Raw genomic sequence first — 18,468 nt, forward strand, 5'->3', positions numbered from 1 at the left:
GTTACTTATATCAACCATAAGTAAGCTAAAGACAGATGCAGATTTACAGTTAGTTATAGTGCTTTTCACAGCCGCAGAGTGCAAGGTAAGCAAAGTAAGCTACCCGGAAAGCCAGCAGAGCCCAAGTAAGCGGCACTGCACACAGAGAAGTCAATCTTACGGCAGAGACCTCAGTCTGGAGAGAAGTCACTCTCTTTTTCAGCTCCTCTCCTTGGGCCTCTTTGGCATTTAGCTCTTCCTTCAGTTGCTCTACCTGCCACGACATTATTATTCTCTTACTTTTATATTAGAATGTTTTCCTGTCAAATGTCCTCAGTCTGCACGGAGGCAAATCGTAGCAAAAAAACAGCCAGCAGATTCAACACTTGCCAAACCCTCCACCCTGGCAAAAAGGCAGGGTCTCTAAAATAAAACACTTCTTCCTAAGCTGCATATAGGAAATATTGCACATATAACAACAAAGATGGCATGTCATTATCTAGAACACACCACCGATTTTTGGTAATGAGACAAACTGTTGTAATTGAGAACAATTTGAGAAAAAAATACCGGCTTAAAGAGCCAAGTATCAAACACTGCTGAAAATAAAATACATAAATTTGAAAGAAGACTATGCAGAATGTTTTTAATTTGATTATTATGCAGTAGATCAATAACTGGATCTCCTTTAAAAATAATAATCAGGCCTTTTGAGGTCTACTGCCCTTTTGTGTTGCATTTAATTGTGATTAATTTCCCCAAGAACAGACTGGGTGGTGCTTCTGCATCAGTTTATGAAATAAAAATTACTACTGTTTGAATAACAATACTCAAATTATGAAAAAAAGTTAACTCCATTTCAACAATTTGAGTGTGTGTATATACACTAGTAGGACACGGGTGGTGCTGTGGTCTAAACCACAGAGCCTAGGACTTGCCGATCAGAAGGTCGGCGGTTTGAATCCCCGCGACGGGGTGAGCTCCCGTTGCTTGGTCCCTGCTCCTCCTAACCTAGCTGTTCGAAAGCACATCAAAGTGCAAGTAGATAAATAGGTACCGTTCTGGTGGGAAGGTAAACAGCGTTTCCATGCGCTGGCTGCTCTGGTTTGCCAGAAGCGGCTTAGTCATGCTGGCCACAAGACCTGGAAACTGTACGCCGGCTCCCTCCGCCATAAAGCGAGATGAGCCCCACAACCCCAGAGTCGTCCGCGACTGGACCTAACGGTCAGGGGTCCCTTTACCTTTACCTACATATACTAGTAGAGAGGGTGGAATGCAAATGCCTCATCTGCTTTGTGATTAGTTGGTTTAATTAGTTTCTTAGAGGAGTATATCATTGCCTAACAGATAGTGTTCACTCATTACCTTGTTTTTCATGAATTTGGAATGGCTACGATACACCTCCATTTGTTTCATTTCCTCCTCTCGTTCCTCTGTACTGAGGGCTCCATTTGACTTCAGCATCTGGATCTCTTCTTCCAAATCTCGGAGTCCACGCTCCATGGAAGAGATCTTAGAATCCTTCAGACACAGTGAACAATGGGCAAATTAGTCTTTTTCATAAATTGTAAAAGCACCCTAATATGGCAAAACAAAAAACAGGCCCTCCTACAGGAACACTGTCAGTCAGTGAAGAAAGACAAGAAGGGAGAATCTTCCATCTGTTGAAACTTGAAGCCCCAACACCCTGAAAATATTCCAGCAGTAGTAGGAAGAGCAAAGAGCATTTTCCGTAATCTGGCTGGATGAAAAGGTGTTGCAGCTTTGCTCTCAAGTGAGATGGAAAGGACAGGGGTCCTCAACACATTCTGCTCATCAACTTCTTTGTAAAAATCCTATCTCCTGTGTAGTCAATGAATGTCTGTGGTTTAATATACCACAGTGTGCTGCTTATGGTTAAATTTAAAAACCCGAATAGCAAAAGAACAAGAAATATTATGCCCTTTGCTCTGAATAGGCATCTCCTCTTTCATGTAACTGTAGAATTCTTACCTTCATCTCTATAACAGTCTGCAAAGCTTTAGTCTTGGCAGAATCGGGTGCATTTTCAAAACGACGATGCATTTCCTGTACAGAAAGAAATACAAGAAGGCTAAGCACAACAGACTTTACTCAAAAGAGCATGAGCAACATTATCCAACTATTTTGGATGACCTTTCACATCAAACAACAGACATCTACAGTCCACTGAAATAAATCTACACACAAGTAAAATGGTTATAATCATCTGCCTTTCCAACAACTAACACTCAACAGCAGGCAGCTGAAGCAATTTAAAAACCCCAATACCTTTCAGCTAGATGATTCCTTATATGGTCTTTTCAAACTTTATCTTCTGGTGGGAGGATAAAAATACTTTTTAAAAAGAGGATTAATAAATAACAGCAACAATCTGGTATGTACTTAACAAGCTGATAAAGCATCTGTGCCAATAATACTCCTACACGCCCAGAGTAGCAACCACCTAGTTACTGATGACGACAGCTTTCTCCAGAGAGACAGCAAGGGATGAGAGAACGTTCACTAGGTTGTTCATCAAAACAGTCAACATGCAATGGGTGTAAAAGTGAACACCTATATTTCTGTAAGTATCGCAGAATAAGCACTTCTAGCATAAAAAAGCTGAATGCAGGGCTGCATGGTGCCAGAGAACCAATTCTTCTTTGTATTTTACAGAGTACAAGCCAACTATACTGTATTTCCTTCAGTTTTTTGTAATTAGCTTTCATACATAATACACAGGAGTTAAGGAAACAAGGGATTAAGACAGTGCAAGGTGTCAGAAATTCTGGCAACTAGGCCCACACACCTTATTGTTGGCACCATTGCCAGAGATGGCTACGGAGCAGCACACCAGCTACTAGCACTATAGGGGCCGTGTGACATTTATTAGCAAGGGCAGGAATGTGGCCTGCTAGCCTGAAATCCTGCAGCAGTTGGGTCAAACTGAGCAGCATGGCAAAGCCGCCCCCATTTGCTACCTGCAATGACTAAAAGGAGTCTCCAAACAGAAGCAGAACACAAAGGTATCATCAGCGGCAAAAGACATCACCTATGATCGCTCATGACACCAACCTGGCAACAGCAGGAATCAGGAAGCACTCTTCCATGTAATCTGTCTGTTCTGCTACTTTCCTTTATTTTGGCTTTCATTTTTATCGTTAGATTTTGTAACTGTGAAATAACACTAGTGTTTCCAGTATGAAAACATTTTATTGGAAAATCTAGAGTGCAGTTGATCCTAGCATGTCTTGAAGTTATCACCAGCTGATTTGTGTTGACTTTTAAGCCCTATCAGCAGTCTGACATATCCTTAAAGAAATGAATGAGATGCTGAAACTACTGAAAGCCTAGACTAGATGGGGTCAATTCTCTCCCCAGCAACTTCTCAAAATAGGATGTGGAAAATAACTCAGCATTTTGTCAGTACCATAAATTTCACTTTGTGTATGTATGGCTACAACATTCCAAGAGCACTGGAGTAAGTTTTTATATTGTTTCTGTTCATTCCTGCGTGTTAAAAAAAAACCCCAAACTTTACATAACACTACAGGGGTTCATTGTACTCCAGAAGTAAATTTTACCTTAGTGGCTTTATCTTGATATAGGAAGAAACACTTTCATAGTGCAATCTTGCAACATTGATTTCTTATTTACAGTGTTCTTTTTGGGGGAAATGCTTACTAGACTACTGAGGTACATTGGACCCCTTCCATTATTTACCACAAGCATTTCATGTCGACATTTTTTCATTTGTTTGCTTTCCCTTCTGTTTTCTCCTCCAGGGCTTGCTGATAGCCAAATAAGGTTTGCCTAATTGGTGGGATGTATATTTTCCCCAATGGCAGTTCTGTTTGCCCCTAACAAAACAACCGGATACCCAGTTGTACACAGCTAGAGACTCAAGAGTTGCTCAGCACACACTGGTTATTCAGCTAGACACAAAGAGATGGACAGATGTCCTCTCTGCTGTAGAAATGATGATAACAAATCATGGCAGCAATGCCATCATTGAAAGCTTTTAGTAGTTACCCTGTTTCCCCGAAAATAAGACAGTGTCTTATATTAATTTTTGCTCCCAAAGATGCGCTAGGTCTTATTTTCAGGGGATGCCTTATTTTTCCATGAAGAAGAATACGGTACACATTTATTGTCTAATTGTGAGTCAGCCAGACTCCGTCAGGGCAGAGCGAGCAGCAGGCGGCAGCTTATCCTGGCGGCGGCGCGGGCTCTCTGATTTAAAGAGACCTCGCATTGCCTGAACAGCTCCAGCTGTGCTGCGGCCAATCAGTGAGCTGCACAGTGGCGCCCGCTGCTACGGTCCAGAGGAGTCAGACGCCTTACAGTAGTTTCGGGGGCCTTATATTCCGGGGAGACCCTATGTTCCGGGGAGGCCTTATTATTGGGGAGGTCTTATTTTCGGGGGGGGATGCCTTATATTAAAGCGAGAGGCAAAACTGGAAGTAGGTCTTATTTTGGGGGGATGTCTTACTTTTGGGGAAAGACAGTAGCTGTAGAATATATGTGTCCTCAGCATTATATTGTAGAATGATGGAATTCTGAAAGTGCTTTTCTTTTACTGTTCAAGTGGTCAACTGTCATTTGAAAAATGTCTATCTATATATAAATGTAATTTATGTTTTTAAATGTGGAGTCTGATTTAATCCAAATGTTTTCATTTAAAAGATTAAGGTAAAATTAAGTTTTTGATTCAGTGTTAAAATATATTTTTGGAATGCAATAGTAATAAAATTTGCTTTATGTTAAACTGGAGTTATTCTGAAATCAGTTATATCTTTACTTCCAGCTCAGAGATCAATTAGATTGTCAAAACAAATGGTGTAAGAGGTGTAAAGCAACTATACCAATGATCCTAAACTTTGCCAAACCCTTTTTTGGTCCAGTCTTGCTGTAAGATGATGAACAAAGCCATTACATTCAGAAGAGAACAATTATAATATTGATTATTTAATTTCTATACCACTTAATATATTAAAAATATCTCTGTGGTGTACACAAAACTGGAGCAACAACAGAGAAGTTAAACAAAATATTACAAAAATGCACAGTTACATATAAAAATGTTATAATAATACAAAGTTACTAATGCAGATATAAATCAATATCTGTTCATTTTCCTTCTGGCACACCCTCCCTCTCAGCCTCAGGGAGGGTCCAACAAACTCAGGGGGTTTCCCAGAGTGTCCAAAGGATGGGAAAAAGACCCCCCCCTCCACTCACAGCTCTTTCTTCACCCTCTGTCCTCTCCTCCTCCAGCTGCAGCATTTCAATTCCAAGTATTACAGTATTTCAGTTTAGCAATTTGCAGGTAGCTTGAAGAGACTAAATAACAGCTTATTTTAAGGGAGAGAGGGGCAGCAATTTAATGATGCCCCTTATTTCAGAAAGCCCTGTCTCCTTTTTAAATTCTTGGAACAAGCATTGAAGTTCCATGATGTCCCTTCTTTCTTATGTGGCAATCTAACAATGGTTATCAATACAAAATTTCTACAGATTTCAAATACATATAAACAAATACTGAGATGTCCTTGTTGGGATTTGCAGGATGATGAGTAAGTCTGCAGGCTTCAACAGGCTGATGCAATACTCTGTGAAGTGCTGGGTCAGAGTGCCTCAGCAGGAATGTGATTGGCTATCACCTGTTTTAAAAGGAAAGCCTGTTCAACAGTGGTTGTGGTGTGGTTGTGCTGTGGTGTGGTGATGCTGTGGTGGAGAGTATTTGTTTGCCTTAAGGAGCAGGTACGCTGTATGGACTGTTTTTGTAAATACTTGTATATAGCTCACATTAAAAAGACTGCACTGAAAAGAAACCTGGGACTCTGAGCGTTTCGCTAAAAAGCGCCGCGAGGAATTCGCGACAGTCCTCATCCCATTTCAGTAAGCTTGGTTGAATGTGAGCAAATAGGAGTTCATGATGTGTACTGTATTTATTAATCAGAGTAAAGGAAGCAGCAATAATGTCGAACTTGAAGAAGAATAAAAAATGGAAGGCTTTGGTATCTACCATATAATTAATAGGCTCTGTTTTCAGGCTGCAAAATTCCATGTGTAAGGAACTTCTAGCTAACCCAAAGGTTTCTATGTGCACTGCAGAACAAAGAAAATCTAGATTAAAATCCTGTAATTTGATAAAAGACTTCACACTGAAGGAGCTAAGCCATAATTAAAGCTCTAATTAAAAGTATAATTAATTGTCCTGAGAAGAACAGCTTCTAAAATAATTTCAAGCAACAAAGAAGAGCCAGTAAAATTAAATAGATCCTTATTATAAAAGTAATCATTAAAATATTTGGAGGGCATTTCTAATCATATTCTACAGGATAGTTTCCCACTAAACCTGCATTTGCCTTAAGCAAGGTCAAACATTATTCCTCTATAACAACAGCAACAAGGTGGGAGGCTGTAGGAAATACACCACCATCTTCAGGACACTGAATACGTGTGCAGGAAAGACAAACCTGATGCTCTTTGGACTTAACGATGATTGTACCAAAGTATCTTCCCCTCACCCCCCCCCCAAAAAAGAAGAGTTAACTGGAAGAGAAAACTTACTACAATAAGTTCAATATTTATTTGGAGCTTCCAAAATTGTTACTAATGTGGTGTCATTAATATACTGATAATTGTTTTCCGCAGATTCAATTAATGCCTGTGCTGCCCTTGAAAAGTGTTCAGAACTTCTGTCATGGAAGCTCAGCTGTTCAGACACACAAGGCAACAAGGAAACATCCGCTTGGTTTTGTGACAGTTGTACTGACCACCTGTTTACTGGATCTAATTCAAGGTGCTTGCATTCTGCTAATATGACGTGCCCTTCTTCATATATTGTCCCTACCACCCACCCTTCAATAGCTGCTCAAAAGACCCTACTTGAAATTTCCTCACCAAGCTACCTAAAATTTGCACGCATGTAGCGGAGCTCTGAGCATCATAGGACACAACAACAGTTATGTTTAACAAATATTAGGATGAAAAAAACTTTCTATTGTGCTCAATTTTCAGTTGAATCTGAACGTGTGAACACTAGTGTATCAACCTAGTCCTTTATTCCTTCACCAGACCACACACATCACTTTCTACCTTACTTTCTGGCAGTGACTGTCTAGTCGATATTACGCTTCTTTGTTTAGCAGGAGTGCTTATCACCCAAAGTTATTCAGCTACATTTAGCTATTACTTTATGAATTATTTACATCAAAAATTATAAAGAATACAATACTATAAAGTGCAATACTTCTTCACTTTAAATAGTGTGTTTTGGACTATGCAACCAAGGCAGCAAATGATTTCTTCAAATAACCTTCATAGCAAAGTGGCTGTTTCCATGGAAATGGCAGAGCAACCATCCATTACTGCTGCCAAGATTTCTCCTTATTCTTCTATACACAGGTAGATGCTCATTTACAGCTTTCTAATGAAACTACACACAAACACACAGGACTAATATATAGCAGCATCCTCAGATGGTTGCACAAGTAGTATTTACACACAGAGAGAGAATAAATACAGCTTGCAAGCACAAGTTCCTGGCTGCCACTGGTGATTCTCCTTCCCCCATCAGAGGATTGTAAGGTACATGAAGGCCAGGTTCCAACCATGTATCTCTGATCTCAATTTAAGACTTATTGCTCTTGGGTGCTATTACAAATCTATTCTCCAGAAGTCCAGTTCTAAAAGTGTGTGGATCTCCAAAGCCCAACATTTCAAATGTTAGCTTTCTAGCTGTTGTGGAAGGAGCTTTACTATTTTTATATTACTGCCAGAAATAATTATGGAATTATGTGTAGCTAGACTACAACTCCTATCATTCCCAACCACTGGCCATATTGACTGGGGCTGATGGGAAATGGGAATCCAAAAACTTCTGGAGGGTCACAGCTCAGCCACCCCTAACATACACAGAAAGCAAATGTGCAATTAAGTAATTGCCAGTTTCTATACATTTTATACAGCACCATCAATTGTACTATATGCTTTAACAGAGGGGCATAAGGAACATCCAAAACCATTATACTTTTTAATGACACAGCTTATGCCAAGGATGGAAAGTGAACTAGCAAGCCCTGCCATGGAGAAGTAAAGCACCTGGAGAGGTAGGATAGAAAATAGGGTGAAGAAAGGGTTGTGAGTGGAGGGGGGCTCTTTTCCCACCCACTGGAACCCCAGGGACACTCAATAAATCTGCTGCACCTGGAATTGGGTGTAGAGTGTGCACATGAATGGGACACAACTGTGAGCAGCCTGAGGAATTAGCATCCACCTTGGGACTGCCCAGAAAAAGCAAGTCTAGAGTAAGAGACTAGGTGATGCCCACTGTTTCCAGTAACTCTTCTAGTTGTGAGACTTTTGTGGGTGAGCTGAGAGTTTGGACCCTCAGGTGAGAACCAGGAGGCTGAGAGGGAGGGTGTGTCAGAAGGAAAATGAACTGAAATTGATATATATATTAGTAACCTTGCATTAATGCAATATTTTTTATGTTACCGTGTATTTTCATAATATTTTAAATTGTCTGTTGTTCTTCCTTTTTTATCCTTTTTAATTAAATAGGCCCTTCCCATCTCTCCTTCGCTGCAACCTTATACTGTATACATCAACATTTCACATCAAATAGAACTAATCTGCAGAAAGGACTTTATGATCTGGAAACAGAGACTATATTTGTACTTTTGTAATCAAATAAAATCTTTAATAAAAATATTTTTCTAAAAAATAAAAATTAATGTAATAGAAATTAATTAAAATCAAAACTATTAAGAGCTAATTATTGCAAGTAAACAAGGATTGACAAGAGAGAAGTCTGAACTGCAAGTAATAAGGTTAGGAACAGATTCTCTATGGGTGAATCCCAACTCACCTCCCTTAGCAAATTGTTCTCCTTTTCCTTCTGCTCCAACAAGGTTTCCAAGTGGTGCACATGCATTTCTGCCTCGGCCAACCGTCTAGTCCGCTCATGATCCTCCTCTGTTGCTTTTGCTGACAGCCCCTTGCTCTGCAACATTTCCAACAACTTTTTGATGGACTCATCACGAGCATTTAAGGTCTGCTTTTGCGTCTCAATGCGCAGCTCCATTTCTTCCAAGGTTTTGCGGAGCAAGAAAAGTTCCTTGGCCTGGCGCTCATGTTCTGCATGAAGCCGGTGGAAGTTCTCCTCTGTAAGCTCTGTCACAAAGTGCTCACTGGATCGACTGCTGCTGTCTTGCTGGAAAAGCTGGTTCAGGTCCCTCTGGATCCTAAGCTCATCCTGAAGAGCTTGGATTGTCATCTGCATATGCTGGAAATAAGAAACCCAAATCCATGAATTCACTATGTTAAAAATGGAACTGTAAAGAAATTAACAACATGAGGGGCCCAACTCTTTTGCATAGCAAACATATTGATTCCCCAAACACTGAAATATGATGAAAAGACAGGCTAATAAAACAAAGAAAAAAACAACATTTAATCCCATGTTTTTTGTATGAAAGCACCTTTCTAAATCTTCAGCAACCTGAGCAATGCATTGGGGGAAATTACACTAATCTACTCTGAGCTTGTAGAATAGAGAAGTCTAACAAAGACATAACAAAAGAAAAGAAAAGGGGGATTGGGAAGAAGAAGGTAAGACCACAGGGCCAACACACCCAAAAAATAATTCTGCTTGTAGACCTTTTTTGCTCCAGAGCAGGAGAAATGGGCAAGCAAGAGTTGGACACTGCTGTTCAATCTGCCTATGATGCCTTCAGGCAGCTGTACCCAACCATCCACTCTCCCTACTGGATTACTTTGGAGCCTCATCACAGTACACAAATTGTCAGGGTCTGGCTGAATGAAGAAGAGTGGTGGTAGGTACCACCTGGGGAACCCCGAAGGGAAACCCCAGAAGAGGACAGCTCAGAGCCAGAAGATAGGTGGTGGAACACAGAGAAGTCAGAGGGAGAAGATTGTGGAGAGGTGTCAGATGCTGAAGGGGCAGCAGGGTTTAGTGAGCAAAGAGATCCGGCAGAGCTTGCTGAAGAATCCTGGGAGTCTCCCTCTCCTACTGTGACTAGCTCCCCTCCCCTCCGATCTCCAAGAATGCACAGGATAATGAGAACAGAACAGTGACCAGAGATGCGTAGGTATAGTTTGAGACGGCTTGTGCAACATCTAGGGGTGGAGACTTAGAACAGTGCAGAGGGAGGGAAAACCCTCAGTCCTGGCAACTGCTCTATGGTGGCAAGAGCTGCTTGGGAAGTATTCTGAGTTGCATACTATTTCGTTGAATAAACAGCTAACTTCACTGACAACTGCCTCCGCCTCTGCCTCTTCATTCTGACCTGAATCTGACTCCAGCCTTCACACATATTGGGCTTTTAATTAAAAAAAAAAAAGTAAGCAGGAGCCCTTGTGCAAGCCTTACACTGCAATCCTAAAAATATCTACTCAGAAGAAAGTCCTATTGAATTTAATAAGGCTTAGGATTGCAGCCTTTCAAGTAAATCTCACCCTTGTGCAAGACATCCATATTATTTTCTCAGAAAACAAAATGCATGAAAATGGACACATTCCACCAAATTTAACCCATTGGTATAGATAGAAAACAAGCAGCAGAACAGCAATGAATACTCATGACTGAAAAAATGGGCTTGTATGGAAGCCAACATGTCAAAAGTGTACCTGTAAAGCTGGTTAAGCAGGAACAGCCATTTTTTTCTTTTTAAATAGCATTTGGGGTAGAAGAGGAAGGGTGATGCCTAAAGCATACTACAATGAAGTAGAAACACTAAAAAGTCTTCAGTTTCTTTTAAAAATATCTAGCTAATCTGCTCTTAAAAACAGTTTGCATTCTCAAAAAATAGAATCTGCTTAATGCACATTGGAAGCAAAGACCTGTCTGTCCAAAGGGATTCCCTGCTGACAATCTGTTTCCACCCACTCAGAAAAGCTAGCAAATGAGCTAATGTCAGGTGTCCAACAGGACCTTGCTGATGTAGAACGTGCCAACTCCAACACATATTGCCATTCTAACTTTATAATTGCTCTGGGACATCAGACCTGTTATTTGTATGGAAATACAAGAGCTATTTCTGTAGTGTTTGAAAGCTTCATTTAGAAGCAAAGCTATGATTTTAATAGGATTTAATCTATCTGGCAATCCCACAAATCAACTTACATTTAAAGAAGTTCTTGTGCTGAATTATCTCAAAGGCAGCAGAAAAGGAAAGGGATTAAAAATTCTGCATATAAGTAGCCTGCTACTAGTACATTTGTCAATTCTGTAAGGCTCAGGAAAATGACTCAATTTGGTTTAAGGGCATACACGTCAGTGCATGAATAGAAAATACAATCACTATACATCCCACAGAGTGTAACTACAGGATGCAGGAAAGAGGAAGCAAAGGCAACTTGTTCTATTTATTTTTATTTTATTTACTAAATTTGTATACTGCCCTTCATGTGAAGATTACAGGGTGGTTCGCAACATAAAACTACAAATGCCCCAGTGAGAAGCCCAGCCAACAAATTTGCACCAGCTGAAGTTTCCAAACTGTCTTCAGAGGCACAACCCTACCTTGAACCACTGTGATTGGGCAAATCCCACACCTTTCAGTTTAAAAACAACAAAGTCCCTGTATTGAAAAACACATAAGTTAAAGCAGGTTCTCACAGCCAAGATAGTCACTGGCCGCCTCAGCTTTTGCAGCTGCAGTCAGTCAGGGCCCTGTCCTCCTAGGTCAGGTGGAAAAGGCCTGCAAGGCAGGAAGCAGGTCCCCCATATTTGCATAACCCTATTCCTGTGAATAATTTGTTTTAATTGTTTTTAATTCTGAATTTTAAATTGATGTAACCTGCTTGGGGACCTGCTGGTGAAGGGTGGGTAATAAATTTAATAAATATTAATACCATTTATGAACATGTTTAACTCTATAATATGTGGATTTTAAAAAGACATTTTTGTATTTTTAGCTGAGAACTATATTGCAAAAATCAGGTAAGTACAAAAATTTCCCCAATAACTATTAGAAAAATGGTTGGAATTGTCTTCCCAAAGAGATAAATAAAAATGTACAAACTTATATCCTTTCATAGGGCATTCATACGAAATGAAACGAACAGAAATTGTTTTAAATGTATCTACTAGGCAATGGTCCAACATGTGTGTTGGTGCTGTGGATAACTGATGTTAAAGCAGCAGAAATTGCTTACAAAATAATGTATTTCTGGTATTATATTCCTTACAATTTGAGAAGGATGTATAGTTCATGAGGTTCATGAAGTGATAATCTGATTTATCAACTTTATTTGGGGCCAATTCCACCAAATGTGCTTAAAATAATTGCTGCTTAAATGATTGCATCAAGTGGACTGGCTCTAGAAGTTATGATTATTTGAGTCCAATGTATTTGTGAAACTTTTATAATAAATAATAATAAATAATAATAATAATAATAATAATAATAATAATAATAATAATAATTTATTTATACCTCGCCCATCTGGCTGGGCTTCCCCAGCCACTCTGGGCGGCTTCCAAAAATATATATTAAAATACTCTAATACATCAAACATTAAAAGCTTCCCTAAACAGGGCTGCCTTCATTTTCTAAGAATGCAGGACCCTGCTGGATCAAGCCAAAGGTGCAACTGGTCCAGCATCCTAGTCTCACCAGAGGCCTGTAGGAAGCCTGCAAGCTGGAGATGAGCACAACAGCACTCTGCCCATCTGCAATTCCCAGCAACTGGTATTCAGAAGCATTACTGCCTCCAGCTGTCAAGGCAGAGCATAGCCACCATGGCTGTTCTTCATGAATTTGTCTAATCCTCTTTTAAAGCCATCCAGGTTGGTGGCTATTGCTTCCTTCTATAGGAGCCAATTCCATAGTCTAACTATGCACTGTATGAAGAAGTACTTTCTTTTATCTATCCTGAATCTCCCCCAACATTCAGCTCCAGTAAATGTCCACAAGTTCTGACCATGCCTTTGTACAACTTATGATCTCTTGTCATATTAAGAATGCCTGATGTCAAAAGTCACCAAATATTTACTTCTGGTTCATTTACTTGCCTGGAAAACATGCTTTAACTTTGTTTGATAAGATGTCATCAATTCAGTTTTAAGGGACTGAGAGAAGACTTTAAAACATTTATATTGTAGTACATTTATATTTCATTTTAAAATGAAGGCTAGTTTGAAAGATAATATAATTGATGTTTTAAAAATCCAAAACAAAAGGTTAAAAATCATATTTTTAAATCTATTTTTATCCAGGCTAGTCTCTATAAAGGAAAGTGATGGCAAACAACAGTTCAATGACAAACATGGAACTTTGACAAAATGCTAATCAGCAGTATCTGAGGAGGGAAATCTATGACTGAGTACACCTGAGGAGATTACCAATATGCTAACATATGGACACTTTGTAGCATTATGTTGACAAGACCGTCTGCTGGTACAGATGCCAGATGAAGACACAGCATGGAACTTGTCAAATCACCACTGATAAGCCGGGGGGGGGGGGGTGCCTTACATATTAAATTAAGTGTAATCAGATGTTCATGATCTGAAAACTAATCAGAGTCATAAAAGATTGAAAGACTTCGTATCTAACAAATCCCTTTTACTTGCATTATTACTTAAAAAAATTGTAGGCTATTCCTTTCAAGAGATTGAAGGAGGACAGCACCATTGGGGTGGGGTGGGGGGAGAGATAACAACTTGGTCCTTGCATCAAAAAGAACACAAATAAATCGATAAATTGGTAGTATTTCTAGTCCAGTATTGACCACCTGGGTCCACAATTACACAGAAAAATAAGAATGGTGCTTAGAAATAGTAAGAATAACAAACAAATATTAAATGAATTAAGGAAACAGAAGTAATTTGCTAAATGACAACCATGTTAGCCTGCTGTTGTAGTAGGTTTTTACACTTTAGAAACAAGAAAATGTAGCCCACAAGAGCTACCAAGGATGCCACAGATTCTGTCCTTCCTTGTTCTGGTCAGCATCCCGTTTGTCTTCTCTGGCTCAAGTGAATGAGCCTCATGGCAGGTGATGAGATCAAGTTCTAAAGATACTGATGGGGGAACTCTGAAGGAGTGTTTGGGGGTGGAACAAATTATCTTATCTTTTCTAAATATAAGGTAGCTGGGATTCCAGACTAAAACCAAAAGGGACAGAGAGGGCATGCAAGGCTGAGGTGGATTTGTATTTCCCCCCCTCCTTTAATCTCCAAGCTTTCCAGCCACTGCTGAAGTCTGAACACTTCAACTTCTAATGTTTCAACTGCTAGCTTGAAGTGTGAAAGACTAAATACTGATAAAAGAATAAATGAGAACTGTGAGGAAAACAAATGTAGTGGTCTATTGAACTATTCTGTTACAAAGATGGGAAAAATTCACTTGAAAAATGTATGCTTGTATCAAGAGATATTTTCTTATTTTAACACCTTTTATAATTTTATAATGTTATAAAATTCCTGAATCTAACTTCTATGGCTAAATGCCCTACTTTTCACCCTCTACTATAATACTGTTACAGATCTGTGGTAACAGAGGGCACCTGTAACTGCTAGAGTTGGTGAATGTTATAAATTAATGAAAGGGTAGGATGTAGACAATTTTTGGACTACTGAAGGGAAGATGCCAGGCCACTGGAATAATACAGGCTAAGCTTCCTTTCTAGGCCAGAGCCTCACCTGGGATAGAAGCCGTTAAGCATGATGAAAGGTGTTGGTGGCTCATCACATGGAAATCCTTGAGTCTGTGCCAATGGAGGTTGCCAAGGTTATGCTGAGCAATGCCGTAGGTTACAGGAAAATTATCACCTCTTAAAACTAGGCTTGGAATAGCAAGGAGAAGACGGGTGAGTAGTCAGAAGGGGAAGAGATGCTTGGCAAAGGGTTTTCTAGGAAGGAGAAGCAGGAAGTGGGAAAGGCTCCATGTGCAGGGCTGAAGGGCAGATGCCATGCAATGCTGGCTGAGGAGGCTGCATTGAGAGGCTGGGGGCCATGACTGACTGCTGCTTTGGATCCAAGCTCAATGAAGTTATGAGCGGACCAAAGAGGGACATTATTTGGGTGTAATGTTTTGGAATCTTGCTACTGCTCAGCAGAGATTGTGTGTAGCGCACAACCCTTGTAACAATATACACTGGATGCTCGGGTTGCGAACATGATCCATGCGGGAGGCACGTTTGCAACCCGCAGCGCTGCGTCTGCACATGCGCGGGTTGCAATTTAGTGCTTCTGCACATGCATGACCGCTGAAACCCGGAAGTATCCCGTTCCGGTACTTCCAGGTTTCGGCACGTCCGTAACCTGAAAAAACGCAACCTGAAGTGTCTGTAACCCGAGGTATGACTGTACTTCTGAGAGAGACATTAACACAGGGCAGGATTGGCCATTATCTATTTCTTTGTTAGGTCTCCTAACTGGAACAGCAATTTACCATATGTTTTCTTGGCTAGAGTCCACTTCAGCTGTATAAGGTTACCTAAGAAGTTTATTACTGTACTTCTTTACAGTTCTACAGTACCCCACAGCACAGATCTGAGCAATACTCGTGTGCGCAGTATTTTAGACAACAGAGAAATAAAATCTGCAAAAGATTTGCAGGTGATGCCTCTCAATATTATTCAGGGCACAAATAATCCAAGATTCAAGAACAACTGAGTTGCCCTACTCCTAATGGAACCAGAGGGTGTCAATTGCATTCTGCTAGAAGGTACTAGTGGCAGACTGCATAACTAAAGTATGTAACAAACACCTTGTTGGTATTCTGCAGGAAACAATTTTCCATTCTTGTTTTCAGTTGCTTTCAACTGGCCAATATAAACCAGAGGAAGACTGTTACTTTCAGGCTAGCTGACATTCAGGGGAACTTGTATGGTATTACTGATCTTTTTCATGAGCTCTCTATAAGTTGCCAAGAACTCACAATGCCTCCAATGAACACTGGGGCACGGAGAAGAAACAAAAAGGAATTATGTCATTTCTGGCTTACGGCAAAGGCTCCTAAGAGTGAAACAAGTACAGTACCTATTTATCCCTCTGTGTCAGAGAACTCAAAGAAAGGGACCTTCTCTTGTTTCATTTCACATTGGGAATTTACAGAAGGTAGAAGCAGAACAAGGCCTGTCACATGCAAATGACTTAGGAAAAGGCTGGTAATAGCTACCTCTTAAGAAAAGTAAATGGCATTTCCATGCGCTGCTCTGGTTCGCCAGAAGCGGCTTAGTCATGCTGGCCACATGACCCGGAAGCTGTACGCTGGCTCCCTCGGCCAGTAAAGCGAGATGAGCGCCGCAACCCCAGAGTCGTCCGCGACTGGACCTAACGGTCAGGGGTCCCTTTACCTTTTAAGAAAACTAAAACTTGTGGACCCCTGGTAATTGAATCTTCTAATATAGCCAGACCATTTAGTATATCAGTGCACTGTTCATTAATGAAATCAAACTGACATTCTGAGTGCAAAGACTGAATCTATGTGCCTGGATAATTGATCATTTGCCAATTTAATCAGTAAAGACAAGTCAGTCAACAACAAGAGGAAAAGCTACCTTGCTGCATGAGCAGCAGACAGTTCAGTTTGCAGGGGTGGGTGGCAGAGTCCACACACCAAGGACATGGGCGTGGAAATATTTTTGGGCAGAGGGCTAATAGTAGGTGGGGCCAGACCCACATACAGACCCTTAACAGATGCACAAAGCTATATCCAATGGAAACAGAAGCAAATATTTAATTCAAAGTAATTCCACTCGAATTTCAACTAGTTTCTCCACAGACTTTTAAAAGCTTTCCAACACACTTTTATCTGTTGTGACAGAAAAAACAAGAACTACTCAGTAATCCCAGGAGAATGTAAACAACTTCAATGTACAGTTGAAATGCAAAGTCCTGCTTTCAAAGCCTCAAGCTTTAAAATTTAACTGCATCCCATAAACTGCATGTTTGCAGTTGCAAAAACCACACATGATGTATTGTGTATTTGCAAATAAACGTCTACCTCTCTGCTTACATTTCCCCTCTCTTCTTGTAGAGGAAGGAGGTGCAACAGTTTGCACAACATTAAAGTCTGTTCCCGTCTCAGATGTTCTCTGCTAAATAATGGAGGGATGGAAAGCAGGACTGCCCCTACCACTTGGCAGAGGTGGCTGCCTCAGGCAGCAGATACTGAGGAAAAGGAGGCAGCTGTGAGGTGCTGGAGAACATAGCTCTCTATGCCATACAGCCTGCTCTGTGGCCTGAAGGAAGCCAACTGTCCTCAGGTTCACTTTTCATAATGCCAGTGCTGAAGTAAGATTCAACCATCAGTAGGGTTGGCTTTTTTCCATGGAATAGTGGAGGTGCCGTCTTGTTCTTCATGTTAAGCAGCAAAATGTTTTGGGCCAGCCCAAAGAAGGAGATCCAGAAGGTTAGATGAAATCCAGCTGCAGCCTGCATCCAGCAAGTGCTTTCCAATCCCTGGAACTGACCCTTGAGAGCTAATTTTGAATGTTACTAGCGGGATCCCAGTGCTATCAGAAAGCAGTGTTTCTATTAATGATGAGTAATTGCATTATTTTGACTATAAATGCTGATGAAGTGGAGAATAGGGAACACTTGGGGCTCTCATGCTGCTGTCCACAAAGGGGTGTTCTTAGCTCCCCAAAACAGTCAATGTAAACTGCATGCAAATCAAATTGTGGCTCCATGGAGTCTTTACCCTACACCAGCCAACCTAATTAAAGCCTTGGGCTGCAGCTGTTCAGAAAGGGGTATTCTGAAGTTCAGAAAGGGGTATTCAGAAAGGGGTATTCCATGGAGGCCACTCATGAGCCAGGTGGTGGTTCTGTAGAGTTACGGCTTTACGAAACGACCTTCCCCATCAGAAACTATTTCCTCCCTCCTCAATGTACTCACTTTACATGCTTCATCCATAGAATTACATAGCTGTGGAGTTGAAAGTAACCCCAAAGTTTGTTTAGTCCAATCACAGTTATTCCATTTTCCTAAATAAACAGGGTGTGAAAGGAACCCCATAACTTTGAAACTATGGATTAAGATACCTTTCACAATAAAAAATGAGCTATTATGCAAGCAGGGTCTAGGAACTCAGGGTACAGACCTGTCTGCACACTGCAAATTCTACAAAGCAATCGCAACAGAGTTGTGTTGTGTGCTTGTGCATGAAGTCCTAAGGCAAGGTTCCTGCTAAGGTTCTAGGATAGGGATATTCCTGGAGCTATGGCTCCCATCATCCCAGATCCCACAGCCCATCAGCTGGTTGAACTCATATTTAAAATGACCCTGAATATTCACTTTTGTTTATATTGTTGGTACACTCATGTTTGGAACTGAGAAAGTCACAAACCTTGCACATCTAAGAGGAAAAAAGTATAGTAACCAGTTAAGATCTGGAATGTGTCCTTCAGTTAGTCCTTGAATTTCTGCCAAGATATTATCCAAAAGCCTTGAAGATATATTTTTTAAATTATCAGATTAACTGATAGGCTGAAATGTGTTCGCAA

At 40.5% G+C, this 18,468-nt stretch overlaps 1 protein-coding gene across 13 annotated transcripts in view; it reads right to left on the bottom strand.

Moving 5' to 3' along the window:
* Window positions 1-18,468, bottom strand: part of ERC1 (ELKS/RAB6-interacting/CAST family member 1) — a 161,261-nt gene that overhangs the window by 128,608 nt on the left and 14,185 nt on the right. For 9 of the 13 annotated variants that reach the window (XM_080971582.1, XM_080971589.1, XM_080971577.1 and 6 more), the window contains exons 3-6: window positions 8,855-9,271; window positions 1,972-2,046; window positions 1,345-1,500; window positions 170-253 (exon numbers count right to left, since the gene is read on the bottom strand). In XM_080971582.1, coding sequence (XP_080827708.1) covers window positions 170-253; window positions 1,345-1,500; window positions 1,972-2,046; window positions 8,855-9,271 — 732 coding nt within the window. The remainder of the gene's footprint in view (window positions 1-169; window positions 254-1,344; window positions 1,501-1,971; window positions 2,047-8,854; window positions 9,272-18,468) is intronic. The other 4 variants (XM_080971586.1, XM_080971579.1, XM_080971588.1 and 1 more) reach the window with 1 other exon arrangement.

This window comes from Podarcis pityusensis (genome assembly GCF_964106645.2).
Source record: "Podarcis pityusensis genome assembly, chromosome: 10".
Classification (NCBI taxonomy): domain Eukaryota; kingdom Metazoa; phylum Chordata; class Lepidosauria; order Squamata; family Lacertidae; genus Podarcis; species Podarcis pityusensis.